At 38.7% G+C, this 27,072-nt stretch overlaps 1 protein-coding gene across 1 annotated transcript in view; it reads right to left on the minus strand.

Moving 5' to 3' along the window:
* map3k5 (mitogen-activated protein kinase kinase kinase 5) overlaps window positions 1–27,072 on the minus strand; it is a 98,650-nt gene that overhangs the window by 48,088 nt on the left and 23,490 nt on the right. Inside the window, 5 exon segments of the mRNA XM_034199113.1 lie at window positions 4,488–4,594; window positions 6,224–6,392; window positions 9,534–9,727; window positions 15,955–15,978; window positions 18,804–18,943. Of these exon segments, the coding sequence (XP_034055004.1) occupies window positions 4,488–4,594; window positions 6,224–6,392; window positions 9,534–9,727; window positions 15,955–15,978; window positions 18,804–18,943 (634 nt within the window).

Raw genomic sequence — 27,072 nt, forward strand, 5'->3', positions numbered from 1 at the left:
ATTGCCTACTCCCAAAGAAATCAACATATTTCAACAGGTTGGTTTAAACACAGTCCATTTAACAGATGCTAATTCATCATGTCAACACACAACTCATGAAGGGAGTAACAGGTGGCACGCCTGCACCACTTAACAAGGACAATTACACAGTTAAGAGAACAATAGTAAACCAGGTCAACTGCAGAGCACTTAATATGTCACATGATCCAGAGCTAGATTTAATCTTATGCATTCAATTAAAAACAATTCTGATACTTATGTGCATGTTGAGTATGTGTGTATGTTTAAATAATCACCTCATCCCTTAATTATACCCCTATAATAAGCAACCCATTTAAAAACCACAAAGGAAATTAACTGCAACCTCATGAGGTGTTAATTGATTGGATGTTTTGCCAGCAGAAGCTTTTATATTTCCTGTTTTGATTAAACACTGTGCAGAAAATATGTTATTAATGGATCTGCTTCATCAGAAATAATAAAACAAACCAGGAGTACAGCTGGCTGTCTAGTATGAGCAATCAAGGTTGGATAAACAAAACCATTACATCAAATTCCCTTAATAGATTTACTCACAATTCTAATTACAATTCTTAATAAATAAAGGATATGAGCCACACTGGCTTTTAATTATAACTTTAATTATCAGTTTTTTTGGTTAACTTATTTGAAAACAAAAGCTTAAAAGGTAGATAAGAATGTAGGTCGAGTGCGCTAGAATTTGAAAGTGCGCAGCAGGAAAAAATCTGCCCCTTCCTCACAAAGCCCCTCCTCCAACACACACGAACGCGCACATGACCAATGAGGGCACGAGACAAGTTTGTGCACAGGTGGAAGGCTGAAAGGCAGGTAGGCCATCCATCCTTTTTACAGCGCCACGGCTTCCACAGATGAAATGTTTTTATGTATTTATTGTCAAAGCATTTAATATATTCATTGCTATCGGGATGTTAAGAGCATTCCATGGAATATAACAAGTGTTTCTGAAGTGAATTACCTACCCCACCTTTAATGGAATTAAAATGTTCAGTTTTGTTAATTGGACTTTTTAGTCATTTTAGAAGCTGTTGTTTTGTTTGTTTTAGTGTCCTTCACTCACACTTCTAATGACTTTCAAATGGTCTTAATAAGTTAATGAAGAATACAAGACAGGAAATGCCATGGTGGGATATATCAGGGACACACAATGGCCGATTAGAAACATATACCGTACAACCTATCAGTCCCATTCAGGAAGAGTACTTTTGGTCAGTCATCATTCTCGGTCACAGCAATACAAAACTGGAACTCTCCACCCACACACACACACACACACACACACACACACACACACACACACACACACACACAACACACACACACACACACACACACACACACACACACACACACACACACACACACACACCACACACACACACACACACACACACACACACACACACACACACACACACACACACACACACACACACACACACACACACACACACATCCCACCTTCACAGCTCACTTCAAAACATGCTTCACTGAGAACTACACCTGCACACACTAGTCTGTGTTGAGTATGGCGTGAGTGTTACATGTTGTGTTACATGTTGTGATCATTGATGTTGTCATGTGATTGTGATGTGCTATATGTGACATGTACTGTATGTAGTAACGTGTGTTGTTTATTGTTCTCTTTTATCCATCATTTTCGCCTGTCTTTCATCCTTTTTATTTTATTTTATATTTTTTTTATAACTAATGCTGTTGATATATTGTGATTTTAAGGGTGTCTATTACCATCTGGCCGGGGACAACAGCTGGAAATTAGCCATGTCGGCTAAAGCTGCTCCATTTACTGTTTTTGTGACAGTTCATCGATGGGGACTGTCCACGACACTATAAATAAATAAATAAACTAAACTAATATATACATGTATGGTATGTCCTCTTCAAAGGAACCTGTGCAATGCCAGCTTCAGGATTGCCTGAATTGCCATGATATATAAATCAGACCGGATAAAGAGAACATCATTACGATAATCCTCACATCTGTACAAACGACTTGTTTGTTATTAATATCCACTCAGACTGATATCGCTTATATCTTCAGGGAATCCTCATTGTTATGCTAATGTAGCAGTGAAATGCTTCAGAGCCTCTATTCCATCGGGGTCATTTTTCTTCTTTGGGGATGAAATCTCAATAAGGCTTTGTTCCTGAGATAATGAACGTGTCAAAACCCCGAACTTCATCAAGGAAGCAAGCGGTGTAGTGAAGAATTAAACTCTCACTCCGGCTAAAAGTGTGATATAAACACATCATGGCTCCTCTATAGAGTGTGAAGGATAAATAAAACATAGCAGCTGACAGCTATTACCATGGAGACTGGCCAGAGAGAAGCCCTGCTCTCTGCTAACACATCTCTATATTTCTTGCTTACTTCTCTGATTTGAAGGAGGAGATTCTCCCCTCGCTCCTGTCAGCCCCCCCGCAGCGCTAACACTGGCCGAGAGGCTGAGCCCATTACTCCACACACACTCCATCTCGGCAGCTTTTTCTCTTACAAGCAGAGCACGTCACACCAATCACTGAGCGAATAAGTATAATCTCAAGGCAGAAATAGTGGGTCAGAACTCAGTAGAAAGAGTCAAGGTAATGATCGAGTCCACTTGAAGGTGAACATTAATTACGTTTTTTTATTTATTTAACTTAATGACTCTCTCCTGCAACGTGCAATCAGCGGAGGACAGCTTTTATAGACCATGTGATTTGAATGTAATTATTGTTTTTTCATTGGTTAAATGTCAAAGAAACAAAACTTTCTGAAAAAGACAGCTTCTATTGGGAAGCACTAAACTGTCTACTAGTAGAGGGCAACATGATAAAATACTCTTAATAATTACAATGTTCCTACTAACTAATGGCTTCTCTAAAGCCATTTGCTTTTACTATGGCAACAGAGGGTATAATTAGGGGATTTAAGTGGGTCAGAGGCAGAGAAGAGCTGCAGGGAGGCAACGCTAACAATATTGGATAATGATTCTACAATGCAATAATAATAAACACAAGGGACTGAGTTGAGAAATTGACAAAATAACAAATGACAAACTCTGTTTTAGTACTTGCCAAAATTATCCATTAAACATTCAAGGATATCTATGATGTAAAAAGATCTCAAGATGTAATATATTTAATTGAATTACGTTATTGCATTCTTAACTGACTCCCCGGATATGAAAGTATTAAAAGCGAAATATTTATAGGTTTTTCTTTGAATTCAAATCATAATCCTGTTTATCCTGCAAAAAGGTGTCAATTCTAGATAAAAAATAAGAACAGTAAATAAATGAATCAATCATAGGTGGCGAAAATCAAGAATAAAGCAAATATTACTCATTATTCAAGACGTCTTATGCCTCATTATCCCAAAAACACGAAAGGAACCCCTATTACACATCCCCTAACAATCACATGTCAGAGCTAATGTTGGAAATAACCCTCAGATGTGTGTCGTGTCCTGCTCTTAATACACTGAAGGAGAGTCTTCTGTCATTAACACATATCGTATGTCTCACACAATGTCTCAGAGTTGCTGCGTGTAAACACACCATCACATCCTGAAACCGAGCCAGTGCAAAACAAAACGGGTATCTTGGCACCCTGCAGAAACATTTCCCAATCGGTGCCAAATAAAAAATAAAAACAGCACGTTTTATTGCTGTTTGAGGTAGACACACCACCAAGTTTACAAGAAAAGCAGCTGGTGAGAAGCAGGCAGTCTGAACCTCCCTGTGTCGTACATCTGTCTTTTTCCCTGAGCACAGCAACATGCTACTAATAACATCACTGCTGCTGAACCTGGATCTGCTGCTGCTTGTAACTTCAATAATAAGAACAATCCAGATGTAATTGGGGTTTGAGAATGTTCTCCCTTCACTACTGCTTATGAAACACTTTCAAAAATAAAAGATACACTCTGGGACAACTTGATAAAGGCATAATTTAAGCCATAAAAGACCATGCACTTTCCTGATAAGTGGAAATAAATTACAAGGCGGAGATGAAGAATGAGTTTCCTCAACTGAGTTTTTCTGTCAGCTAAGAGTGAATTATTGTCCTTGTGTGTTGGCCGGAAGATACAATGTTTTTAAATCATAATCATCATCATAGAGCACATTTCAAACACAAACATAGTCAAAGTGGTTTACAAAAGCATTTGAAAGAATAACAAGATTTTTATAGGAAAGTCATGACTTTGTAACACTCGCGCTTCTATTGGCTAGCGCTCCAACACATTGTACGTGATAGGCTAAGGGGCGGGACATCTCTAAGCGGTTGACCAATCACAACAGAACCGGCCAGCTAACCAATCAGAGCAGACTGGGCTCTGGTTTCAGACAGAGGGTGAAAAGAGGTGCTGCAGCACAGGCAGTATGAGACAAATATGAACATTAAAGCATGGAGACATGGAGTCACACTTCTTATTTAAATCTTACCGATTCAGTGCAAAGGCGTAGTGGAACTTCACGTGTGGATGAGCCACGGGGTCAAAGGTCGGAAGCTTCTCCAGAGTCTCCACCAGCTTCACGATGGACTCATAATCCTGGAAGATAAGTGAGTAAAGAACACACTGATGAGCACGCTGATCATTGCTAAGCATTGTGGGACAAAGTCTTCCAAACACACTCCAACCCATCAAGGTCCTGAGCGGCTTTGAGGCCAGAGGGAGAGTTTCTGATGCATTGTATTCATTTGGCTTGAGTCTCAACTATCTACTTAACAACAAAAGCACTTCAATAATTGAGTGGCCCCTTCATCATATTTTAGTTTCTGCTTCTTTCCTACGTAGTCACTATACCCAAAGCATGTTGAATAATTCAGCACGTCCTCGATGCTTGTTGTCCTAATAAAAGATTCATGAGGCTGAGCGCTGCCCATGGTGAGAGGGAGATTTGGACGAGGAGCGCCATTGCATTGCTGAGACTTAAGAGTGGAAAAGAGCGGCAGGTTTGAGACGAGCAGACCAAACGCTTCGCCTCGAGCTCTCCACAGGCTGCTGATTGAGAGAGGATAGCCCATAAAACTAATGACGCTGACATGAGTGTCCTCTGTCTAGCTGGTACTGTAGTGATGAACAGTGTTTACCTATGCCAAGGTCAGTAGCAGCACACACAGATCATCTCTACTTAGTCTGCCATTTGTTTGAACTCAAGTAGGGCAAGAGCTGAATGTCTGATATACCGTAACAGTTGCTTTTAGAAACGTTAGGGATGTTGTGCTGAAAGTCATGTATCACGTGTTCAGGGTGTATAATCAGGGTTATGACATGGTTTAAACTTCGAAGAGAGCCATACCTCCTGATTGATTAATCGTTTTTTCTTCTGAATTCAAATTGAAATTGAGCAACACTGTGCTTTTTAAATAATTGCTGTCATTTAAGAGGTTGTTGTCGGCCTCCAAAAGTCTAATGAAGATAGTTGTCTGAGTTTTTTTAATAGAAAAACTAAAACGCTTACTTGTTAAAGCTTTAAAATGCAAGGTTTATTTATTGTTTGGGGTTTTAGTTTTGGTGCATATCTCCTCTATTGTCTTTGTGAGGGTTTGACTGTTCAACTTTTTAATTATTACCCCACTCCAATCCACAGACATCTCATATGATCTCTACTGTATGGACCAAAGCAACATGAAGAATGTTATATAGACGAGAGGCAGTCTGTAAGATGGCAGAAAAAACAAGAGTTTCTTTAAAAGCAGGTTCATCCATAGCATTACAATAGGAAGAGGGGGCTTTTCTCTCAGTGTTGATTGATTTCTGGTAAATACACTTGCTTATATGAATACAAGTCCTTACACAAAACAAACCACAAAAAAGAATATCCAACAACACATTATCTCCAATATCTATCCTATAATTATCCTGAGGCACCACTTAATTCAACCAATGACAACATTATGCTGATGTTTAGAGTGATTCCCAGAGCAGGTGTAGGAGCCATAATGCTACCTAGCCTGAGTTTATTATTTGTATTATTATTATTTGTTTACGTCACTTTTATTTGTATTTGTTGAGCACTTCCGTTAATTGTCACATGAGTGTGGTATATAGGTCACCTGTTTCATGGGCCGTTTTGTCCCTATAGTTACTGTGTTTTGATTTTGTTTATTAAATATCTTCAAACTGTCTTACTTCATTATAGACGATAGGGAAATTGAGCCGCCACAGCAGTAGTACCTGGATGTCTCTGTATGTGAGCAGCAGGTTGATGACGATGTCGACAGAAAGGCACTCCACGTTGTCGAGTCTCTGCTGGATGCGGTTCAGCTCGTTAGCCAGCTCCACGCCGGTGTAAAGCTCCCGAGCCTTTCGGATCTCATTCAGAATCGTCTCGCGGAAATATTGGCTGTAAAAAAAAAGTGCAAAAAATGTCTTTATAATCAAGCATTACATCAAAAAACCACCCTCGTTTTTAATTATTCAAATAACATACAATAGGTAATTATAAGCCTTTCTAAAAATCATACTAATTCTACTAATTTACAATCTCCTTGAGGGGTAATTGTAACGTGATTGGAGTTTTAATTCATTTACTGCTTTACATAATTTTTGATTATTCTCTAGTGAGACAAGCTACTTTCCAATTGTCTAAATTTGTTTTTTAGAGGAAGTCTCTCATAAATATTTTAGAATTCCCACTTTCCCCAGTTGAGTAATTTTAATTAATAATTATACCAAATACAATATATTAAAATATAAAACATTGATTATTAAAGGATCATTGTTAGAGTGACAGGGCATCAGCAAACAGTAAAGATAACAGGTAGCCAGAGATGGGGTTGTTACTCAAAAAAAGTAATATATTACATATTACTTTAAAAAAAAGTAATAGGCCTATATTACTTTACTCGTTACTTCACTCGCTGGGCCGCCCCTCCCTACAGGAAGATCACGCAGACGGCGGAGGGTGCTTCATTTTTGCGGAGGGAGCCTCATCTGAAGCGCAAATGCGGCGCACCTACAGTGTTACTTTACTCGACATCCTCACTCTGGGTTCGGAGGTCCTCCTTAGCTATTAGCTTCACGTTAGCATGTTGTCTTTGCAGGTGCTTGTTGAGGTTTGACGTTGTGTTTGCAGCAGTGGATAAAAGCTTCTGGCCTGGATACAGTTTGCACCTCACCGTCACATTCCTGTCCTTTCTTCGGACGAACTCAACATAATGGGCAGACCTCCACCCCCAAGTTATCGCTGTTGACTCAGCCATGTTTATATGCACTTTATGTGGACGCGCAAGTCGCGCAAATGTTACGTAAATATAAACCTGCGGCGGAAATCCCTCTTGTCTGTCAAAGGGAGAATCTAGTCATTCTGTATGTTAGTCTAACTGTAGTGTGATTACTGAATTATAAAAGTAACGCGTTACATTGCTTCGTTACCGACTAAAGTAACATTATTACAGTAACACCCAACTCTGCAGGTAGCACAACAGGTCTTAGCGCCATACGGCAGAATACATCAATCACTAGCCTATACTTTGTAAGCTTACAGCAATTATAAATAAAAGTCAGGCTCCTTCAAACAATGTACAGAATGCTCTTTAGATACCAGTGATACCTGAAGCTCCCTGCTATCCTCTCGAGTTAGACCTTCATGCTTGTTGTTCTCCAACAGACAAAATATATCAAAAAGCATGTTTTTCTTTTGTTTTGTGCTCGTTAAACCTAAGTCACTATTCCTGGAGCTGAGCGAGAACCAACTGGCTGCTTCATAGCATCGCCTGTTGGCAGGAAAGCCTAAAATATTACCCCAGCAACTGAGGAGGTGGTACATGTTTTTTTAAAAGTAGATCACCACGCAGGTGAGAGTTGAGTGATGCCGCACTACATAAAATAATTAAAGCAGGTAAAATATGAAGAGTGGGATAATAAAACAAAAGGCCTGTTATGCTGGGAAAGAGTCAGAGTTCAAACACTAACACTAAGCTTCATTTTGCTCTACAGGGACCTGAATGAATCACGGTATAATGGCTTCCTCTTCATGAATCAACCAACACCCCCGTTTGCATTTAACAGCTTAAAGATATGTTTACAGACACATATTGGTCATTTCACACATACAGTAACATGGCCCTGTCATTAAACACTGTGACGGTACATTTCCTTCAGAGGAACTTGTTATAATGAAGAGCTTTAAATAGATTTGATTAACTCTTTCATGGGAATGAACCCTAACCCTATTCAACCCTACAAAGTTATAATAAAGTAAATGTATTCAAAAGTGGGTCAATCCAGAAATCTACATTTTTGGTGGATTTGGTGTAATGTTTGAACAACACGTTATATTGAAGCTATTTGATTTTGTGTTACTGTCAATATTAATACTGGCAAAGCAAAGATATACATATTGTGTAGATATCTTACACTATGTTCCTGTGAGGATTATTGAAAAGCAGTGTTTGTAATGTTGGTAGCATCTGTTTCAAGGTAGCCTGAAAAATGTATAGCCTACTATGCTTTTCAATTTCACTTGCTTTTGGCTAATGACCTAAACAACTTGATGTTTATTTATGAACTATATAATTAAGCACATAATTGTATTGAGGATCTATTGGTCATGATGATGAATGGCATCAATAGCCGCTTTCACACCAAGTAGTACTTTGCCGTACTTAGTTCCCAGCACTTAGTTCCCAGCACTTAGTTCCCAGCACTTAGTTCCCCCATGGAACTAAAGAGCAGATCGCGTTCACACCGGAATAAGTTCCCTGGGGGAAGATTACGCAAATGAAGCCGCTTGTCACTGTCTGTAGCCGATCTGCAGCCCTGCCCGATCTGATTGCGCACGGCAATCCAAATAGGACACTTGACACAGTGGTGTTTGGCAAAGCACCAAAAAAACCCGAGAGAGATGAGTTATTGTTATAACAACGTGACCTCACTATTATCACTACTCTTTTTACTGGGTTCTTTTATTTGGGGTTAAGTACATTGTCAGAATAAGTGAGAAATGGATTTAACTTCTGTTAGACAGCTATCATACTGAATAAATATTTACTGTGAATGCATGCAAATCTCGCGCACATGCGCAGTGCAGATCGGGGAGGGGTGCAGATCGGGTAGTGACTGTCACTACCCGATCCGAGTATTTTTAAACACGAGTATCTGCACTTCTACTTGAGAAAAGGATGTGTTTGTCCTGGCTCCAAGATGGTGGAATGAGCTCCCCATTGACATCAGGACAGCAGATAGCTTACACATCTTCCGGTGCAGACTGAAAACTCATCTCTTTCGACTCCACTTCGAGCGATACAATTACTATCAAAGCACTTATATACTAACAAAGGCTTATCTAAAGCCAGTTGAGTAGCACTTGAAATGTTTTGGCTCTATGAAACCTGATGTACTTATATGATTCTGTTTTTATTCTAGTTTGTATCTTCTTGGTCGAATGCACTTATTGTAAGTCGCTTTGGATAAAAGCGTCAGCTAAATGCAATGTAATGTTTACTTTTGCCCTCTCTGCTCTCTACCATTCAGTGTTACTTACTGGGAGTTAGACTGGGACACTTTGAGCAGCTGGATGAAGCGGTCCAGCAGCGGCATGCAGATGGGCCCCAGCAGCATCTCGAAGTTGGGCTGCATGAGCTCCGTCAGGCCCTTCATCAGGCTGCCCTCGCAGCAGTACACCTTGCTGTGGGGCGTCACCATGTAGGGGATGAAGGTGTAGTTGGCTGAGCACGTCTGTTGAGAAGAAGGAGACAGTTTAGAAAAATAGCTACTAAGAGTATATTTAAGCACCAGAGGACTCTTTTTATATAACATTGTGGGTTTAGTGTGAAGTAGTCATCAGCAATATTTTAACCATGTGGGCGAACATTTAGAGAATCTAAAGCACTTGATAATTGGATTCAATACTACCCAAAAAAGGATAAAAAATACAAATTCAAGTTATGTTTTTTTACAAAATCTGTAGTTGAATCTTGTCCTCTTTCAAAAATGTATCAAATTCACTATGTTGACACTATGACCCAATTTAAGTTTACAAGTCAGATCAAACTACAGTCTCAGTCTACTTTGTAGCCGTTATATTTTTAAATCATATCTGGCCAACTTTCTCTGCCACTGAAACTGCAGTTGTTATATTTATGAAATATCCATTTTCTTTCTTACCACTTTTTTACTTCTTCTTCTTGGCTCGAAATAAAAGTGGGGAAACATTATTGATCTCCATTTTGTTTCTCTATTTGACATCCTTGGCTGTACAAGATGTGTTTGATATTATCAAGAGCTCCAGGATAGCAGTGCAGTGATGCTACGTCCCTTTGTGCAGAATTGTATTTAGCGGATCTATTGTGGTTTTGGTTTAGCTAATGAGCATATATTGCACATACGTATTAATAACCATACTTGGAGTATATTGTATTATCGGAAGTTTAACAGTATCTAGTACAAGGCGTGCATTTACAGTAAATACAATCATTGATTACCTTGTCTAAATAACCTGTCAAAAGCTCTTTACAACCAAGTTCATAGACACTGTATAGTAAAAGACTACATTGTACAGGGGAGGAAGCAGATTGCCTGGAGGAAGTCGGAGCTGTTTCCCCTGTTTGAGACAGATCAGGTAACAACATTAAGCTTTGGCTTTGTCCAAATAGACAATAGTGTTTGTGTGGTCTTCACTGAACCAACAGAAGGAAGTATCTGTATCAGTGCTGACAGTCCCATTAGGAGCTGCTCTCTTGTTGGAACCACAAAAACATACAGCCTTGCACTTACAAATTCCACTTGTTCATGCAGCGTGATGCTCACAAACACCGAGCAGAAACAGTCGTCTAGCTGCTCACCTTCTGCAGAGATCTACCCTGTTATTTGCTGCAGCAGTCATGTATTTTCACGTCTGTTTCAGTTTAAGCTGCTATTGTAGTACTAAAAGTGTTCTTCTTTATGTACTTAGCTCTAATTCCTGACATCTGTGTTATGTCTGGAGGTAGATTTTCTCCTGTCTGTGTTTGTTTTGAACTTGACATTATGCTCCTGGTTCGGTTGCGGTGGCCTGCCACTGCTGAATAACCAACACAGATACACTGGTGGTGCTCTTTGCAGACAGAAAATTAGAGAGGCAGGAACTCCACTGTTGACATCCCCAAGAAACAGCTGAGGTCTTTTCAAGGAGAGCAATTCCCAGTATGGCAGATGTGTGGTGACAATAATGAGCACGTCAGAAGACGGTTGGGCTGCCATACAGCTGCATCCTCCTGACGCCTCTAATACTCTGTCATAGTTTCAGCTTTTCATGCAGCCTCTTTGAGAAGAAACAAACACTGCTGCAGCTCTCAGTGCTTGACAAAAAAGTGAAGTGAAAGGAAGGTGTGGTGTGAAGCAATGAGAGCCAAACCCGCAGATAAATACTTCCTCCTTTACAACAGTAGTGGATAACATCACTGGTGCATGCAATCTGCGTGACCTCTTTTTCTGTCAGGTGTAACCAGACAAGTTGCAAAATCCTGACGTTAAATATAGCTCCTCTGTGTGTGAGATGTCTATAGGCACAGGGGTCTTTCTTTCTTTTCACAGGCTCGTATTTCAGGGCGACTGCAGGCCATTTGAAGCTAATCTTCACTGGTTGCTAACAGGTTTCTCGGGTAGCAGAGTGAAACACATGTGACGGCAGGGAATCTGTTGAATGTGACCGGCAGTGATTCAGTTATTCAACCAGTGACTCATCTGGTTAGATATCCTTGCCGATGGTCAATCTGCACTTACTGGAAGATTTCAGCTGCTTACTCACTAACCTTCACAGAAACACACTCAGAGCTGACCACAACTCAATGTTGGAGAAAATGGGCCACATTTTATGCAGATGTCCAATCAGTGTTGATTGAAACTCCTCCTACCAGGCCTCAATATTTGAGAGTGTGTCAGTGTAAGCTACTTTTAGTAAATCTACACACACACACAGACAGAGCAACAGTACATTAGATATGTTTCAAATGTGATGGATAATGTCACGTTTTCCATACATATCTGGCCTTTTTCTCTTCCAAAAGTGACACATACTGTTTGAAAATACTAACAACAAGGGCCCAACCAAACACATTGGTTTGTCCAAGCATGTTTTTCTATAGTACGCATTATCAAACATTTTAATTACATTGTTAACTTTAATACTGTGCTGTAAACAAATGATCAAGTTGTAAGAAGGGTTACTTTTTGTCCTGGAGGTCTTATTGCATCATATCATCATGTACAGTATGCAGACATGAGACCACGAGGGGGGAAGGGGTTAGCATGACAGGCATTTTTGATCGTTTCCTGTGACCGCCTTTGCATACTCTCTCATTTAGAAATAAACACTGTGTCTATATATAAAATACGTCGCTCACAGAAGATTAGAGGGTTCTCTTTTTGAGAATAAATTGTAAAGTTTGAGTGTTTAGTTTCATGAGGAGGTCCACTATTGGGTGAAAGTTTCCATGTGACCTTGGTGCTTTTTTGAATTAATATAATAATAATAATACATTTTATTTGTAGGCGCCTTTCATGACACCCAAGGACACCGTACAATTTGTTAAAAAAAGAACAATTAACTAATAGGCAACAGAACATGATAAAACGACGGTTAGCAGAGGAGCGGAGAGAGCGAGAGGCGGTGTACTCCTGAAGAAGGTCAGCCAGATAGGGAGGGGGGGCAGGTTATGTTTGATATGATTCATATGTGTCTAGACAGGGCAATTAGAATTAAATATATTTATAATTATATTAAGATATTGCTCATCATAGCCCATACACAGATACCGTCAAAGGGATGGAAGAAATTATGCAGATATTGCTATTTAAGTGCACTTCAACCCTCATAGAAGCGATTTAAAAGCACATGCGACCATGCAGAGGAGATTGGAGTGCTCTAATAGAAGCAAGACAGAAGGAGAACAATGAGAGCCCATAGGGGAGCAGCGGGTTCACGTCCTCACAATGTGAGTGATAATCAGCTCTCTTCACATGCTACGAGTCAGAGTCAGAGATCAGGAGATCCATGCAGAGGAGGGCCTCAATCCACTTAGGAGAGCTAAGCCTTTTATCTCAAGCCTGAACATGGACTTCTGGACTAAAGTCAGTCGTCTGCTTCCGTCTTAATATTTGCTCTAAAGCTGAATTGGTTGATATAAGAAAATCAATTGTCTGTTTATCAGGCTAAAATCGCAAACATGAGTTCCAGCTTCTGTAATCTGCTGAATGCGACTGTACTATACTATTCTGTACCAGGGCTCCAGAACACTATTGGCCGTAAAACAATGCACATTCTCAACTAGAAAAACATAGTACACGTTTAAATTAGCTTAAAGAGGCCTAATTCTGCTTTGCTTACCTGTAGTGTGTTGTAGGGCTGCTCGATTATGGCAAAAATCATAATCTCGATTATTTGGGTCAATAATTGATATCACGATTATTAAAAAACGATTATCCATTTACTTTGAAAACATCCATTTATTGAAAAAAAAATAATAACAGTTGATTACCCTGAACTTTAAGTATAATTCAACTGAAAAACACATTTACATTTTTAAAAAACAAAACAAAATACAAATAAAAATGATACTAAAATAATCGTTTTATTTCGACTACGTTGTTTTCGTAATCGTTGCAAGCCAAAATCGTAATTGCGATTAAAATACGATTAATTGAGCAGCCCTAGTGTGTTGTATAGGTTTGTGTGCATGTAAATGGTCCACAAAGGCTAAAATCCCAAAGTAAGGGGACTTAAACCTAATGTGTTGAAGTGAGTGCATCTAAAAGGAATTACAATTTTCTTTAAACAACATTACGTGACTCGGCACAGAGAAGGATTTCATTAGCTTTGAGGCAGCACCTCATTTGAATGCTGCAGCTTTTGCAAGTCAAATGTTCCAAATGCCTGATCCTATTTATGCAGATTATACGGTGGCTCTGAAGTGCAAGACACAACAGCATTTCACAAAACGCCACAGCATTTCAGAACACACCACAGCATTTCACAAAACACAACAGCATTTCACAAAACGCAACAGCATTTCAGAAAACACCACAGCATTTCAGAACACACCATAGCATTTCACAAAACACAACAGCATTTCACAAAACACAACAGCATTTCAGAAAACACCACAGCATTTCAGAACACACCATAGCATTTCACAAAACACAACAGCATTTCACAAAACACAACAGCATTTCAGAAAACACCACAGCATTTCACAAAACACAACAGCATTTCACAAAACACAACAGCATTTCACAAAACACAACAGCATTTCACAAAACACAACAGCATTTCACAAAACACAACAGCATTTCACAAAACACAACAGCATTTCACAAAACACAACAGCATTTCACAAAACACAACAGCATTTCACAAAACACAACAGCATTTCACAAAACACAACAGCATTTCACAAAACACCACAGCATTTCACAAAACACCACAGCATTTCACATTGGACGGAAAGGGTATTCCTTTAGGGAGAACACTTATTGTTTGTGATTGGACAGAGCCAGCCATCGTTGTTTTTGCTGCCAGTCAAGAAATTACGCTTCGTGATTGGCCCAACACATCAGCCGTTAGCTGTTAGCACACACTCAGAGCTCACAGCTCCTCATATCTGTTCAGAAACTGGACAAAAGTTAAACATATACAAAACACAGACTGTCGTCATGGCGAATATAGTCGCTGCTTTATTTATGTCTGTATGACGTTGTTGGGAGTGTGGACGGAGCAGCAACAGGTTAGTTTAGCCTGATCGATCCGATTCCGATAGGATTTACATGGAGATACGGCCCGCCCCCTCTCCAGCGTCTTGTTTGAATAACAGGAGTAAACACAGAATTAATGTTTTATTAATTCATGGTTTTTAAGGGGTTTATCTCCATGTAAATACTATGGTAAACCACCCAATATTCGCATCGCTCTAATCGCTCGAGTTTCACCGCGGCTGTCAGCTGTGTTTGCTCCTGTCATTCAAACAAGAGGCGCTGAGAGGGGGCGGGGCGTATCTCCATGTAAATTCTATGGGAGATACCAACTACAACAAAATGAACATATTTGACCGTAATTTAATTGTAATACACGTTTCAAAGTGATGCCGAAGTAACTACATACTGATAACGGTTAGTAAAAACCATGAATTAACGCTTTAACAAGTCTGCAGATAAGACGGCAGGCGAAAAGCTTTTAAAATGCGTGTTTTATGAATGGAATCGGATCCATCAGGCTAAACTAACCTGTTGCTACTCCGTCCACACTCACAACAACGTCATACAGACATAAATAAAGCAGCGACTGTATTCGCCATGACACAGACAGTCGGTGGTTTGTACATGTTTAACTTTTGTCCAGTTTCTGAACAGATATGAGGAGCTGTGAGCTCTGTGTGTGTGCTAACGGCTGATGTGTTGGGACAGGTTGGGACATGTTGCGCTGTCGGGTGCTGACCAATCACGAAGCGTCATTTCTTGACTGGCAGCAAAAACAACCAATCACAGCAGTGCTTCTCTGGCTGGCTCTGTCCAATCACAAACAAGAAGTGTTCTCCCTAAAGGAATACCCTTTCCGTCCAATGTGAAATGCTGTGGTGTTTTCTGATATGCTGTGGTGTCTTGCACTTCAGGGCCACCGTAAGATCAAGCCCATGCAGTCACTGTAACTCATGAAACAGCTGTCATCTGAGAAAAACATCTCCAAAAATGTAAGAGAAGACCATGTCATTTGACATCTTGCATTTCTGAGGAACAAATATCAGCCTCTTGCCAAAAGTGAGCTGCGAAAGAGAAAAACCTTTATAACACCGAGGAGAGAAACGTAAGGTGTCAAACACTCGGCTCTCTGCACGTTGCAGAAAAACATATTCTCTGCACTACATAAGATGTGTGATGTGTGCGCAATGGGTGAGTAACGTGTTAAAGGAGAGGAAAGCTTGCTTTGTACTCACAGTGTTCTTCTGGCAAATTATCTCCTGGAAAGAAGAAGAGAAAATACATTTAGAGATCACAAAAGGACACTTCTCTAATAAATAACAGAAAGGTAGACATGCAACAATAAAATGATAACTAACGTGGGAATTCCAAACATTTGAAAAAGGTTTTATGAAGAAGGAAGTACATTGTCTGTTTACCATGAAATCGGCTAATGTCGTTTGTTTAAAGCACACTGAGCCTCTTGTCTCGCAGAAAGCCAAATATTCAGACATTGAAAGTGAGTTTTTTTGAAATATTTTGCATCTATTTCAAAGGTCTTTAAAAATGTTTTTGCAGCTTGAAACACCTTTAAACTCTAGGACTGAAAAGAGATGTAATTGTACATGCTGTGATGCATCAAGCACAGACACAGGAATGATTGTGATGCTAGTCCCATTATCACACATTAGAAGAAGCGGATCAATGAGCCAAGCTACTAAAATATTTAAGAGCACTCATTAATATCTTATGCCACTGATAAATCACAATCACTTTTCATGCAAGTGCTGAGATAATAGGATATGAATCAATAAGGATATTTTCCGCACGTTCAATTTGAGAAAAGGAAGTATTTAAAACTGAATAACACCTACATTTGTGATCAACTACACACGTTTACATTGGGACTACTTTTGTATTCCATAGAGGAAAATATCACTTGAAATAAGCCTGAGCAGCATGAGGGCACACCTCTTTAGGTCTATGTTTATTTTCTCTAAAAGGGCTCCAGCATTTAAAGAAAACTCCTGACACCCCTTTGAAACCGTTTAGCAGCCTGATACAGATCAGAGAAAGCCACCAGAGAGGTGTGTGTGTGTGTGTGTTTTCAGTCGGGGTGGGGAGCAAACCACAGGAACTCCTATGAGGAACTGTCTGAAACAGAGCAGGCTATCTGAAGCTTTTTACGACATACACAGCAGGAATAATTGAGCTAAAAATGTACATTTGGGTTTTTAATGCCTTCTAAGTTCAATCTGCACTAGAGGCTGTATGGTACGTTACTCTGACTGCACAGCGGGAGGAAAACCGACAATAAAGGCTTCAGTGTTTCTCCGCTACAATTTTCAATGTGTTCAGCTTTGGCCTCAGTGAACCACGTCTCGTCTGCTCCATAAGACTCGCACTGTTGTCAAATGCTGACTCAGCTTGGGTGAGTTGTTTTGGGGGTAAAAGTAACAATCTGACATTTTATCATGAATACAGATGTGTTACTCTCCCTTACAGATTGCCGTTATAGAGCAGTTCTTTTCATGAAGCTTTTGGTTTATTTCATAACAGTGTGTCGTGTTTTTTGAAGTTAGCAGAGGTGGTCTTAGGTGCAGTAGGAGGCAGCCCACGTCGACCAAAAAAAAACTTTAAACATGAGTAATCAGCACAGAGTGCATACTACCCGAAATGTGTTTTAAAGTGCCGAACCATTTCAACTGCACCATCAACATATACAATTAAATTACGTAAATGGTTGTAGCACTTAAAATGGTTTGGCTTAATCTGAGTTTATGTGGTTGACTCCAGTTATTCTAAGTTGCTTTGGATAAAAGCAACAGCTAATTGAAAAATGAAATAAAATACAGTTGAATTTGTGTCTTAAATTGAAGAGCTCTCAATGATGGACTGATTAGATTCAGCCCCTAGTTTTGCTGCTATAGGCTTAGTTTGTCGGGGGACATCTTACTTCTTCCTTCTCTCTGTCTATACCTGTGTACTCTCATGTTCCGATTAACCCAGCTTCCCCAAATGTCTTTCTTTTTGGTGTCTATATACGCCGGGATCCGGAGTCATGGATGATCCTGCGCTCCTCTGTCCTGGATCGCGAGCCCTGGATCTTGAGTCGTGGCTGTGGTCCTGGATCATAGGTCCTGGATGGATATCCTCGTGGATTCGTCTTCCTGTTGTACACACGTGCATTTCCAAACATTTGGACTACCTATGTTGCAAATGTATTATCTTTTCAATTTACACACGGCATCTATTGCACGTCTGTCCGTCCTGGGAGAGGGATCCCTCCTCTGTTGCTCTCCCTGAGGTTTCTCCCATTTTTCCCTTTAAACTGTGGGTTTTCTTCGGAAGTTTTTCCTTGTACGATGTGAGGGTCTAAGGACAGAGGGTGTCGTATTGTCATACTGATATTTTGTACAAACTGTAAAGTCCACTGAGACAAATGTAACATTTGTGATATTGGGCTATATAAATAAACATTGATTGATTGATTGATTGACAACACTTCAAAACCGGGACTATATTCGACCTGTTTTTGGGCCATGACCCTAATTCCAACAACATTCTTTAGCCTATCATAATTTGTGATTTTTGTTTCCAGCTAACAAACCATCAGCACTGAAATAAAAATCTCAATCGTGGAAATTCAATGATTTAGTACCACCTTATGGTACTGCACCACCACCAAATAATACATACATTCAACAAAAGAAATACAAGATTTGATAGAAAAGAAAGGACATCACAGGAGTGCACAGACTGACAGACAGCTCATCTCTGAAGGGCAGAGAAACACAACTGAGGACAAAAAAAAAAGGATCCAGGGTTTAACCAAAGTGGTTGATGACTAAGTGACGACAAAATTGCTCTTTTCTATGAACTCTATTTTCATCAAAGAACTACGTTTTTGAAATGAGGCCAACGTCGACTTTCATAAATGTATTTCCTTCCTTCAAATAATTGATGCATTTATGTGCCGCTGCCACCAAATTACTTTCCTGTCAATCCCCTGTCCCTCTCCCTTTCCTAAAAATAGCTTTCAATCACCACCTCTGTGAACCTCAGTGATTGTTTGTTAATGTGTGTTAATGCTCTCCGTTCTCACCTTCAGGGACTGGAGGGAGTCGGAGTTGGTGTCGCAGTACAGGATGATGTTGTTGGCCATGCTGAAGCTCTCTCTGACTCCCAGGTGGTAGAAGAGCGAGGGCTGCCGGAAAGCGTCCGTCATCTCCACCACGGCGATGTCTGATGGGGAGAGACAGATACAGACAGTCTAGTGTTAGGTGTCAACTTTCAACCCTGTCTCCTAAAAATTACGTTCCCACAGAACTAAACTGCATTCTCAATTACGTTTAGCTAGAAACGTATTTTCTCCCACGTTACGTTTGTTATGAACGTATCTCAAATACGTTTATTTTCTACATATCTTCTAGAAACATATCTTCTCCCACGTTACGTTCGTTATGAACGTATCGTAAATACGTTTATTTTCTACATATCTTCTAGAAACGTATTTTCTCCCACGTTACGTTCGTTATGAACGTATCTTAAATACGTTTATTTTCTACATATCTTCTAGAAACATATCTTCTCCCACGTTACGTTCGTTATGAACGTATCTTAAATACGTTTATTTTCTACATATCTTCTAGAAACATATCTTCTCCCACGTTACGTTCGTTATGAACGTATCTTAAATACGTTTATTTTCTACATATCTTCTAGAAACGTATTTTCTCCCACGTTACGTTCGTTATGAACGAATCTTAAATACGTTTATTTTCTACATATCTTTGCCATTTATTGCCTTGCTTATAATAATGATAATAGTCATTTATAAATATCATTTTAGAGCACACATTTGAAATCGAGAATCGGGCTCGATATATGGTTAAATTAAAATCAGTAGGCGAGGCTGTAATTTCGGCAGCTGTTACTCTCATGAGCGAGGCAGAAACTAATAGTTTTAACATGACAAAAAGCTGCTGTGTCGTTTATTGAACCTCAAAGATTAAAACAAATCCAGAGTTACTTGTTTCTGTACTTCCTCTAAGAAGAAAGGACAGTAAAAGAAGAGCTCTGTGGCTTCAGGCTTGATCGCCGTTCAAATGACAGCGTTGGTTTCCCCAAAAGTGGGCGGGGCTGTAAAGTGACGTTTTACTATCATCTATTATTCAAAACCATTCTATTTATTCTAACGTAAATTACATGCCAGTGTTTTATCTTTTTATTTATTTGTTTTTATTTTAAATCGTATAATGTCGGACTTTTTTCCCGTCTGTGAGGAAAATAAATGGGGTTTAGAGCCTCAAAATACTGAAATCTGTATTTTTTTAAATCTTTTCCTTCTAATTTGTTATTATTTTCTAAATAACACACTGTTATTTACTCAACCATAACACACAATTATCCTTGTTTTTATTTATTCGTTTAATTCTATAATCTTGGGCTTTTTAGCCGTAAATAAAGTCACCGGAAACAGACGGGACATTTCGAGCGATACACACCACAAACCCACCGAACTGATTACCCAAGATCCTCAGCTTGAAGCTCGTTGATTGGATGTTTTAGCCGCAATAAACGCTGGGATATGGTGTTAATAAGTTGTGATATCCGAAAACGAAAAATAAAATAATACCTAATTCAGAGTGTTCTTGCTTTTCTCTTTGGAAGTCATCACATAACGGCATTGTAATACACGGTTCGGCTGCATTAAATATTATACATCTGCCGTAGTTCTTTATTTATAGAGCCCTGATGAGAAGACTTCTAGACAAACATGAGGAACTGCCGCCAAAACTGAATACTTGATGTGGATCATAAATATATCAACAATTAAACAACATCTTCAATTTCTTTTCACAAAATACGTCTCCTTGCAGTATCAATAGTAATTCGGCTGACTTTTATATTTGATCCAATTGGTAGATAATAGGTTATATTTACACCATAACGGTGCACAGCTGATAGAAAAGGACTTGTAGTTTTTAAAGATATTACTGATTTTCTTTGAATATAAGAATGTAAATACTGAGTTGAGAGAATAGTCAGGGGATTTGGGTGATGGGAGACACATCTATGGATTCAGAATTTCAATAGCTGACCATTAAATGACGGATATACTTTTCTGTCTGTGATGTTTTACAAATCAGATATTAATGTGTAGAAGTAAAACATGTGAAATAATATAGCAATATCCTGTAAAATTATGTAAAAACATGAATAAAACTACACATCTCTTCAGATGTTATACATACATAAGTGTTCTACACTAATAATACAAAGTTATTATTAGTATGCTGTGTGTACCTTGTGTGCACCGCCTAGTGGTTAAAGCACGTTATTGAATTATTTTTGTTGAATAATGTTATTTGATGAAAACAATATTAAGAGTACATACTTTCATAGGGGGAAAGTAGAAGGTCAATGATAGAAATATAGAATATAAAAAGTCAAGAAGATACTGTAAGTGATCTCTACAATAAAACAGTTTAGTGCCGGATGTACAAAGATATTAATAGGAGGATGTGCAAAACAGAAAAACGAATTAACCTTTATTAACACATTAAAGAATACTTTAGGTTAAGGTCTTATTTTAAACAATAAAAAAGCTTTGGGGGTATCTATCTACCGATGAATATTAAGCCTGACAAAGTACTTAACGTCTAATATATTGCTTTCCTGCAATGTTAACTATGTTGAAGCACTTCTTTTAACTGATATTATACACATTAATTATACTCTTATGTATGTAGATAGAATAAGAAATGTGCAGAATATGACAGTTTAATGGTGGAGGTACACACATATTGATAGATGTCTTGTAATGCGCTGTTGAGGAACCTGTGACCCAAGTTGTGTATATGATCAATAAACCTTAGAAAATCTTGAAATCTTGAAAGGGATGTGCAAAATAGCCATTATACAGTTTTTAATTAACTATTAGTAGAGAATAACGAGTAATGAATATACTTTATAGAGATCTGCAGATACATGTTTAGTCTTCTCAAGCACCACCTATCAAATATCTCTCCTGATTGTTGGCACTTGACAATCACCTTCCCTGAATTTTACTCAGGTGTAACTAAAGTCTGCTTTAAGGGTTGTTTATATTTCACATCATTAATCAGAATCTGCAAAGTAACTAAACTAAATGTAGTGGAGTAAAAATACCAGGTTAACCTCTGAATTGTAGTGGAGTAGAATTACAAAGTAAGCTGTCGTGTGGGTATATATTAATGCTGCCCATTATGGATATAAGCGATTTTTACCCATTTAGTAATTACATGTTTTAAATGTGTACACACCAATGTGTTTCCTATCGCCTAAACCTCCAGGGCTGTACACAGTTTAATACTGGCAACTTCTAATTTTGGGAAAAACGTCTTTTAAAACTACAATTCCCAGTAGATACGTGCCATAGAGAACATGTTGCGAAACACAATAGCCAGCATGTGTATTTCTCGGGGGGCGTTCGAGTCCAGTTTTGAATAGTCTGCCGTGGTTTCGTTCCATTTCAAAGAGCTTGACGCTCGGCGTAACCTTGGCGCACTACCACTCCAACATCACGGGGTTTGTCAACGGGACTGTAGTCCCAAACGATAGCTGGGGATTATGGGTAATGTAGTATCTTCGGCCATCCTAAATCTCGAAATGTCCCGTCTGTTTCTGGTGACTTTATTTACGGCTAAAAAGCCCAAGATTATAGAATTAAACAAATAAATAAAAACAAGGATAATTGTGTGTTATTGTTGAGTAAATAACAGTGTGTTATTTAGAAAAGAATAACAAATTAGAAGGAAAAGATTTTAAAAAAATACAGATTTCAGTATTTTGTGGCTCTAAACCCCATTTATTTTCCTCACAGACGTTTATACGATTTAAAATAAAAACAAATAAATAAAAAGATAAAACACTGGCATGTAATTTACGTTAGAATACATAGAATGGTTTTGAATAATAGATGATAGTAAAATCTACGTCACTTTACAGCCCCGCCCACTTTTGGGGAAACCAACGCTGTCATTTGAACGGCGATCAAGCCTGAAGCCACAGAGCTCTTCTTTTACTGTCCTTTCTTCTTAGAGGAAGTACAGAAACACGTAACTCTGGATTTGTTTTAATGTTTGAGGTAAACGACACAGCAGCTTTTTGTCATGTTAAAACTATTATTTTCTGCCTCGCTCATGAGAGTAACAGCTGGCGAAATTACAGCCTCGCCTACTGATTTTAATTTAACCATATATCGAGCCTGATTCTCGATTTCAAAGGTGTGATTTCAAATGATATTTATAAATGACTATTATCATTATTATAAGCAAGACAATAAATGGCAAAGATATGTAGAAAATAAACGTATTTAAGATACGTTCATAACGAACGTAACGTGGGAGAAAATATGTTTCTAGAAGATATGTAGAAAATAAACGTATTTTAGATACGTTCATAACGAACGTAACGTGGGAGTAAATACGTTTCAAGCTAAACGTAATTCAGAATGCAGTTTAGTTCTGTGGGAACGTAATTTTTAGGAGACAGGGTTGCAACTTTCAGTCATGGTTTCAGTTCATCTTGACAGTTTCAAGTCCTCAACACCAAACTTTCCTAAAGGGATTTATTTCCAAAATGCTGCCACACCTTTGGAAACACTCTTACAGTATATGTCTTAATGTGTGCATATGTATAAATGTGTCAGTTGATTGTGTATCTATAGGATATACATATGTTTGTATATATTTGTATTTTTTTTATTCGGGATTGTGAGAAACAGTATTTCGATCTCTCTGTCTGTACACACAAACTGAAAGATTGACAATAAAGTTGACTTTAAAACATTTCAGTTCATCTTGACGGTTTATAAGACCTCAACACCAAACCTCATGATGCAATAGGAAAGGGAGTTATTTCCAAGATGCTGCCACATCTTTGGAAACACAATATAGTTGTATCACGTTTCAAAGGCTTAATTATCATGCACAATAGCCTAGCATAGTTGATGATAATGACAATCGTACAGAGGCCCTATTTCCCTTTCCTGTAGTGGGTTATATAGCTTTTAGTGCATGTAAATGATCTGCAAAGGCTAAAATCCCTGTGTTCCCTCCAGTTCCTCTCCCACACACTCCCCCCCCCCTGCTACTTTGTAACATAGTGACATCACTGTGTAACACTCACACTGGCTAGCATTTCAGTCTATTAAAATCCTTATACTCAAATATCTAAGTGGTTTTAAATGTTCAAATAAAATGGAATCGAAGAGACTTTTTCTAAGTCTGGATTTATTTTGTAATACCTTGGCTTACTTATACAAAATTGGTAAATACATCAACAATGAAACGTGTCAACAATTAATCCTATAAATAATCTGTGTGTAAAACCTGCATCAGATCAGAGGTAGAGGTCACAACGACTTGATACCTTCATTTAGGCCATCATCATTATTGTTCTGATAGAGAGAGACACAGTGATCAAAGGTTAATAAACAAGTATACAGTAAAGCCACATCAAGTGTGTCAGTATTTCACATTACAGGTTGTTACACTGCTATAGATTCCTGTATCCGAGAAGTAAGTCGAGTTAATTCAGAAACACACTCGTGAAAAACACATCTGATGGTTTCAACTCTATCTATGAATACAAATACGCTCAACACCACACTGACTCCAGCTGGACTCGAGCATATGATCCGGATCAATAGGTGAACAGAAGTAAATATTGCAGAGTGTCACTCAAGCCAGCTGGACCACGGCTTCTGGTGGAGGGGCGGAGAGTTCCCAGCCTTGAACCAAGAGCTGAAGCAGCAAAACAGACTGCTGTGTTTCCAGAGAGCTCTTTCATGGTGCTGTTGAACTGATCCAGAGATACTGCATGAACCAGTCTAAAGCATGAAGTCCATACATGTTTGCACTTAAAATGATGTATGTGACACTAACGCACATCAAGCAAACACATCTTGTTCATTATGCGGAGAAAGCTGCACATTGCTCTGTATATTTTTCATATTTCTGTGCATTGCTACCACTAAAAACGGCTGTGAATGCAAAAAAGTGTCAATTTCTTGCCTCTCAAACATTGACTTTTCGTGCTTTCCTCTGTTTATATCATGTAAAAATGAATATCATTTGGGTTTGGAATGAAAGAAAAGACACGTAAAGACATCCATTTGGATTTTAAGGAACTGAGATGAACATTTGTCACGATTTACTGACATTTTCTACATCAAACTGCTTAATCAAGAAAATAACGGGCAGATTGTTCAGAAATGAAACTACTTAGTTAATAACAAAACTAGCCAACTGTTTACAACCCTACATACATGCGTTTTAAAAGGACATCATGACATACAAAGTGTATACTAAGCAGTACAGTGAACACAACATGGGGCGGTGGTACACGTTGTCCCCGAGGCCTCGAGCCACTGATAACTGATAACAACAAAAACAGAGTCGCTGCGCTCCAGTAACGACAGAGGAGCTCTGAGAGATAACGCACCGCACCCTGCTTTCTCATCTGCTTCCAACTCTCCACCTCTCTGTGTCAACAAACACATCACATGCAGCTAAAGAGCGGAGGATCTCTGATCAGGGAGAACTAATATGTTATAGGTCGTTTCAGGCCATCGAGCATTACAGCTGGTGGAGTATCACTGTGGGAATGCACTCAAATATTCTCGAGTCACTGTCAGATAATAGGATTTTCTATTCCGAACATTTGATGGCGGGGAAACTGTCTCTGATTGTCTCGTGTAGTGATCTTGAACAGGGCAATTATTATCAGGTGTTATCAGGTGTTATCAGGTGTTATCAGGTGTTATGGCCCAATCTGCACTCAAAAGAACAGCAAACAGTGAATCAAAACAACAACAAGGAAGCATGACAAGTGCAATTAAGACCAGATTTCATAGTTAAATACACCAGAGGCTCAAAAAATGGTCACTTCCAGGTTTTAATTTATTTTTTTAACTTAAAGCTTAGACTCAATACAACACACATCTTACTCAGGTTGCCCAAAATCACAAATGTACAATCTTTACAACATTCAACACCTCTGCTTTAGGTAAGGAACAAGAGATCGAGTGACAATTGAAGATCGACTAAAGTCACAAAAATAAGGACTCGAGAAATGACTTCACTTCTCGGAGACTTGACTTAAAGATTTATAAAAAGACGTAGCGACGTGTCCTAGAGGCTGAGGTCGAAAAATCTAAACGTCAAAAATCAATGCTTAGAACAAGATCGTATTAATGAAAATGATTAACTTCTTATAATATGCACAATACCACTCTCACCTTCTCTTCCACACACACCTCACACAGGTATCTACTATTCTTGCCACCCATACCCATGTGACCCAACAAACCCCAACCCATAATTGATCACAATATAATAATATTACAAACAAAGAACAAATTATAAAACATAAAAAACCTTATCAAATGTACCACAGGAATCCCCACTCTCTGACATGCATGGCTCCTACACCAAGTATATTATACATTTCATTATTAGGCCTCTGCACCGTTAGGACTTTGTCTCAGCTTTGCTAACACGTCACATGAAGGAACATGTTCAAATGGTTCCGTCCACATCCTCTCATGCAATTTGCATATTGCAACAAAAACAGGAAAAGCTGCAACTATTAGTACTTTCAGGTTCAAAATGGATAAAATAACAATGAATAATATAAAAGTGACAAAGTGATGACCCAAAAGAAAATCACATTTCAGCTCACTGGAGCGTTTTAGCATCTAATTGTTTTGGTTTGGCATTTTTGATTAATTCTCACTACTCTACTCAGCAAAAACAACTCTCATACTCCCACTGTTCACTTTCACCCGAGCACCAAACAACAGATGGACTCAGTCAACAGATAGCTGGTGAACATAGTGGAGCAGTTATCCTCCAACGAACAAATTAAATCATAGCTAAGGAGAAGGGAATATTGGATTTACATTTGTGGGACTGACAGAAGCACAACACCAAATGGATCTAATGTTGCTTTGTGTCTGCTGGGCTTTTTTCATTGCCCACAAGTTGCAGACAAAAATGTATTAATGCAGCTTTAAAAACAGCTTTAATAGCTCTATGTACTCCTCAAATCAATGTAAATCATTACAATTCAACACCAGGAGCACTGTGAAAACACATTTCTGCTGAGATCATTCAATATTAGCAACCATTGAATGCTGATCATTTGAATGAATATCCATTTTAAAGAGGACCCATTATGTTTTCGGGGGTTTTCCATTTCCCCTAGTGTGTTACATGGTTTTGGTGCATGTAAATGGTCTGTAAAGGCTACAATCCCAAAGTTTCTCTCCCCTGCCATTTCCTTTGGTCTCTTTTGTTTACTTTTGTAACATAAAGACATCAGTA

This window comes from Gymnodraco acuticeps, unplaced genomic scaffold, assembly GCF_902827175.1.
Source record: "Gymnodraco acuticeps unplaced genomic scaffold, fGymAcu1.1, whole genome shotgun sequence".
NCBI lineage: Eukaryota > Metazoa > Chordata > Actinopteri > Perciformes > Bathydraconidae > Gymnodraco > Gymnodraco acuticeps.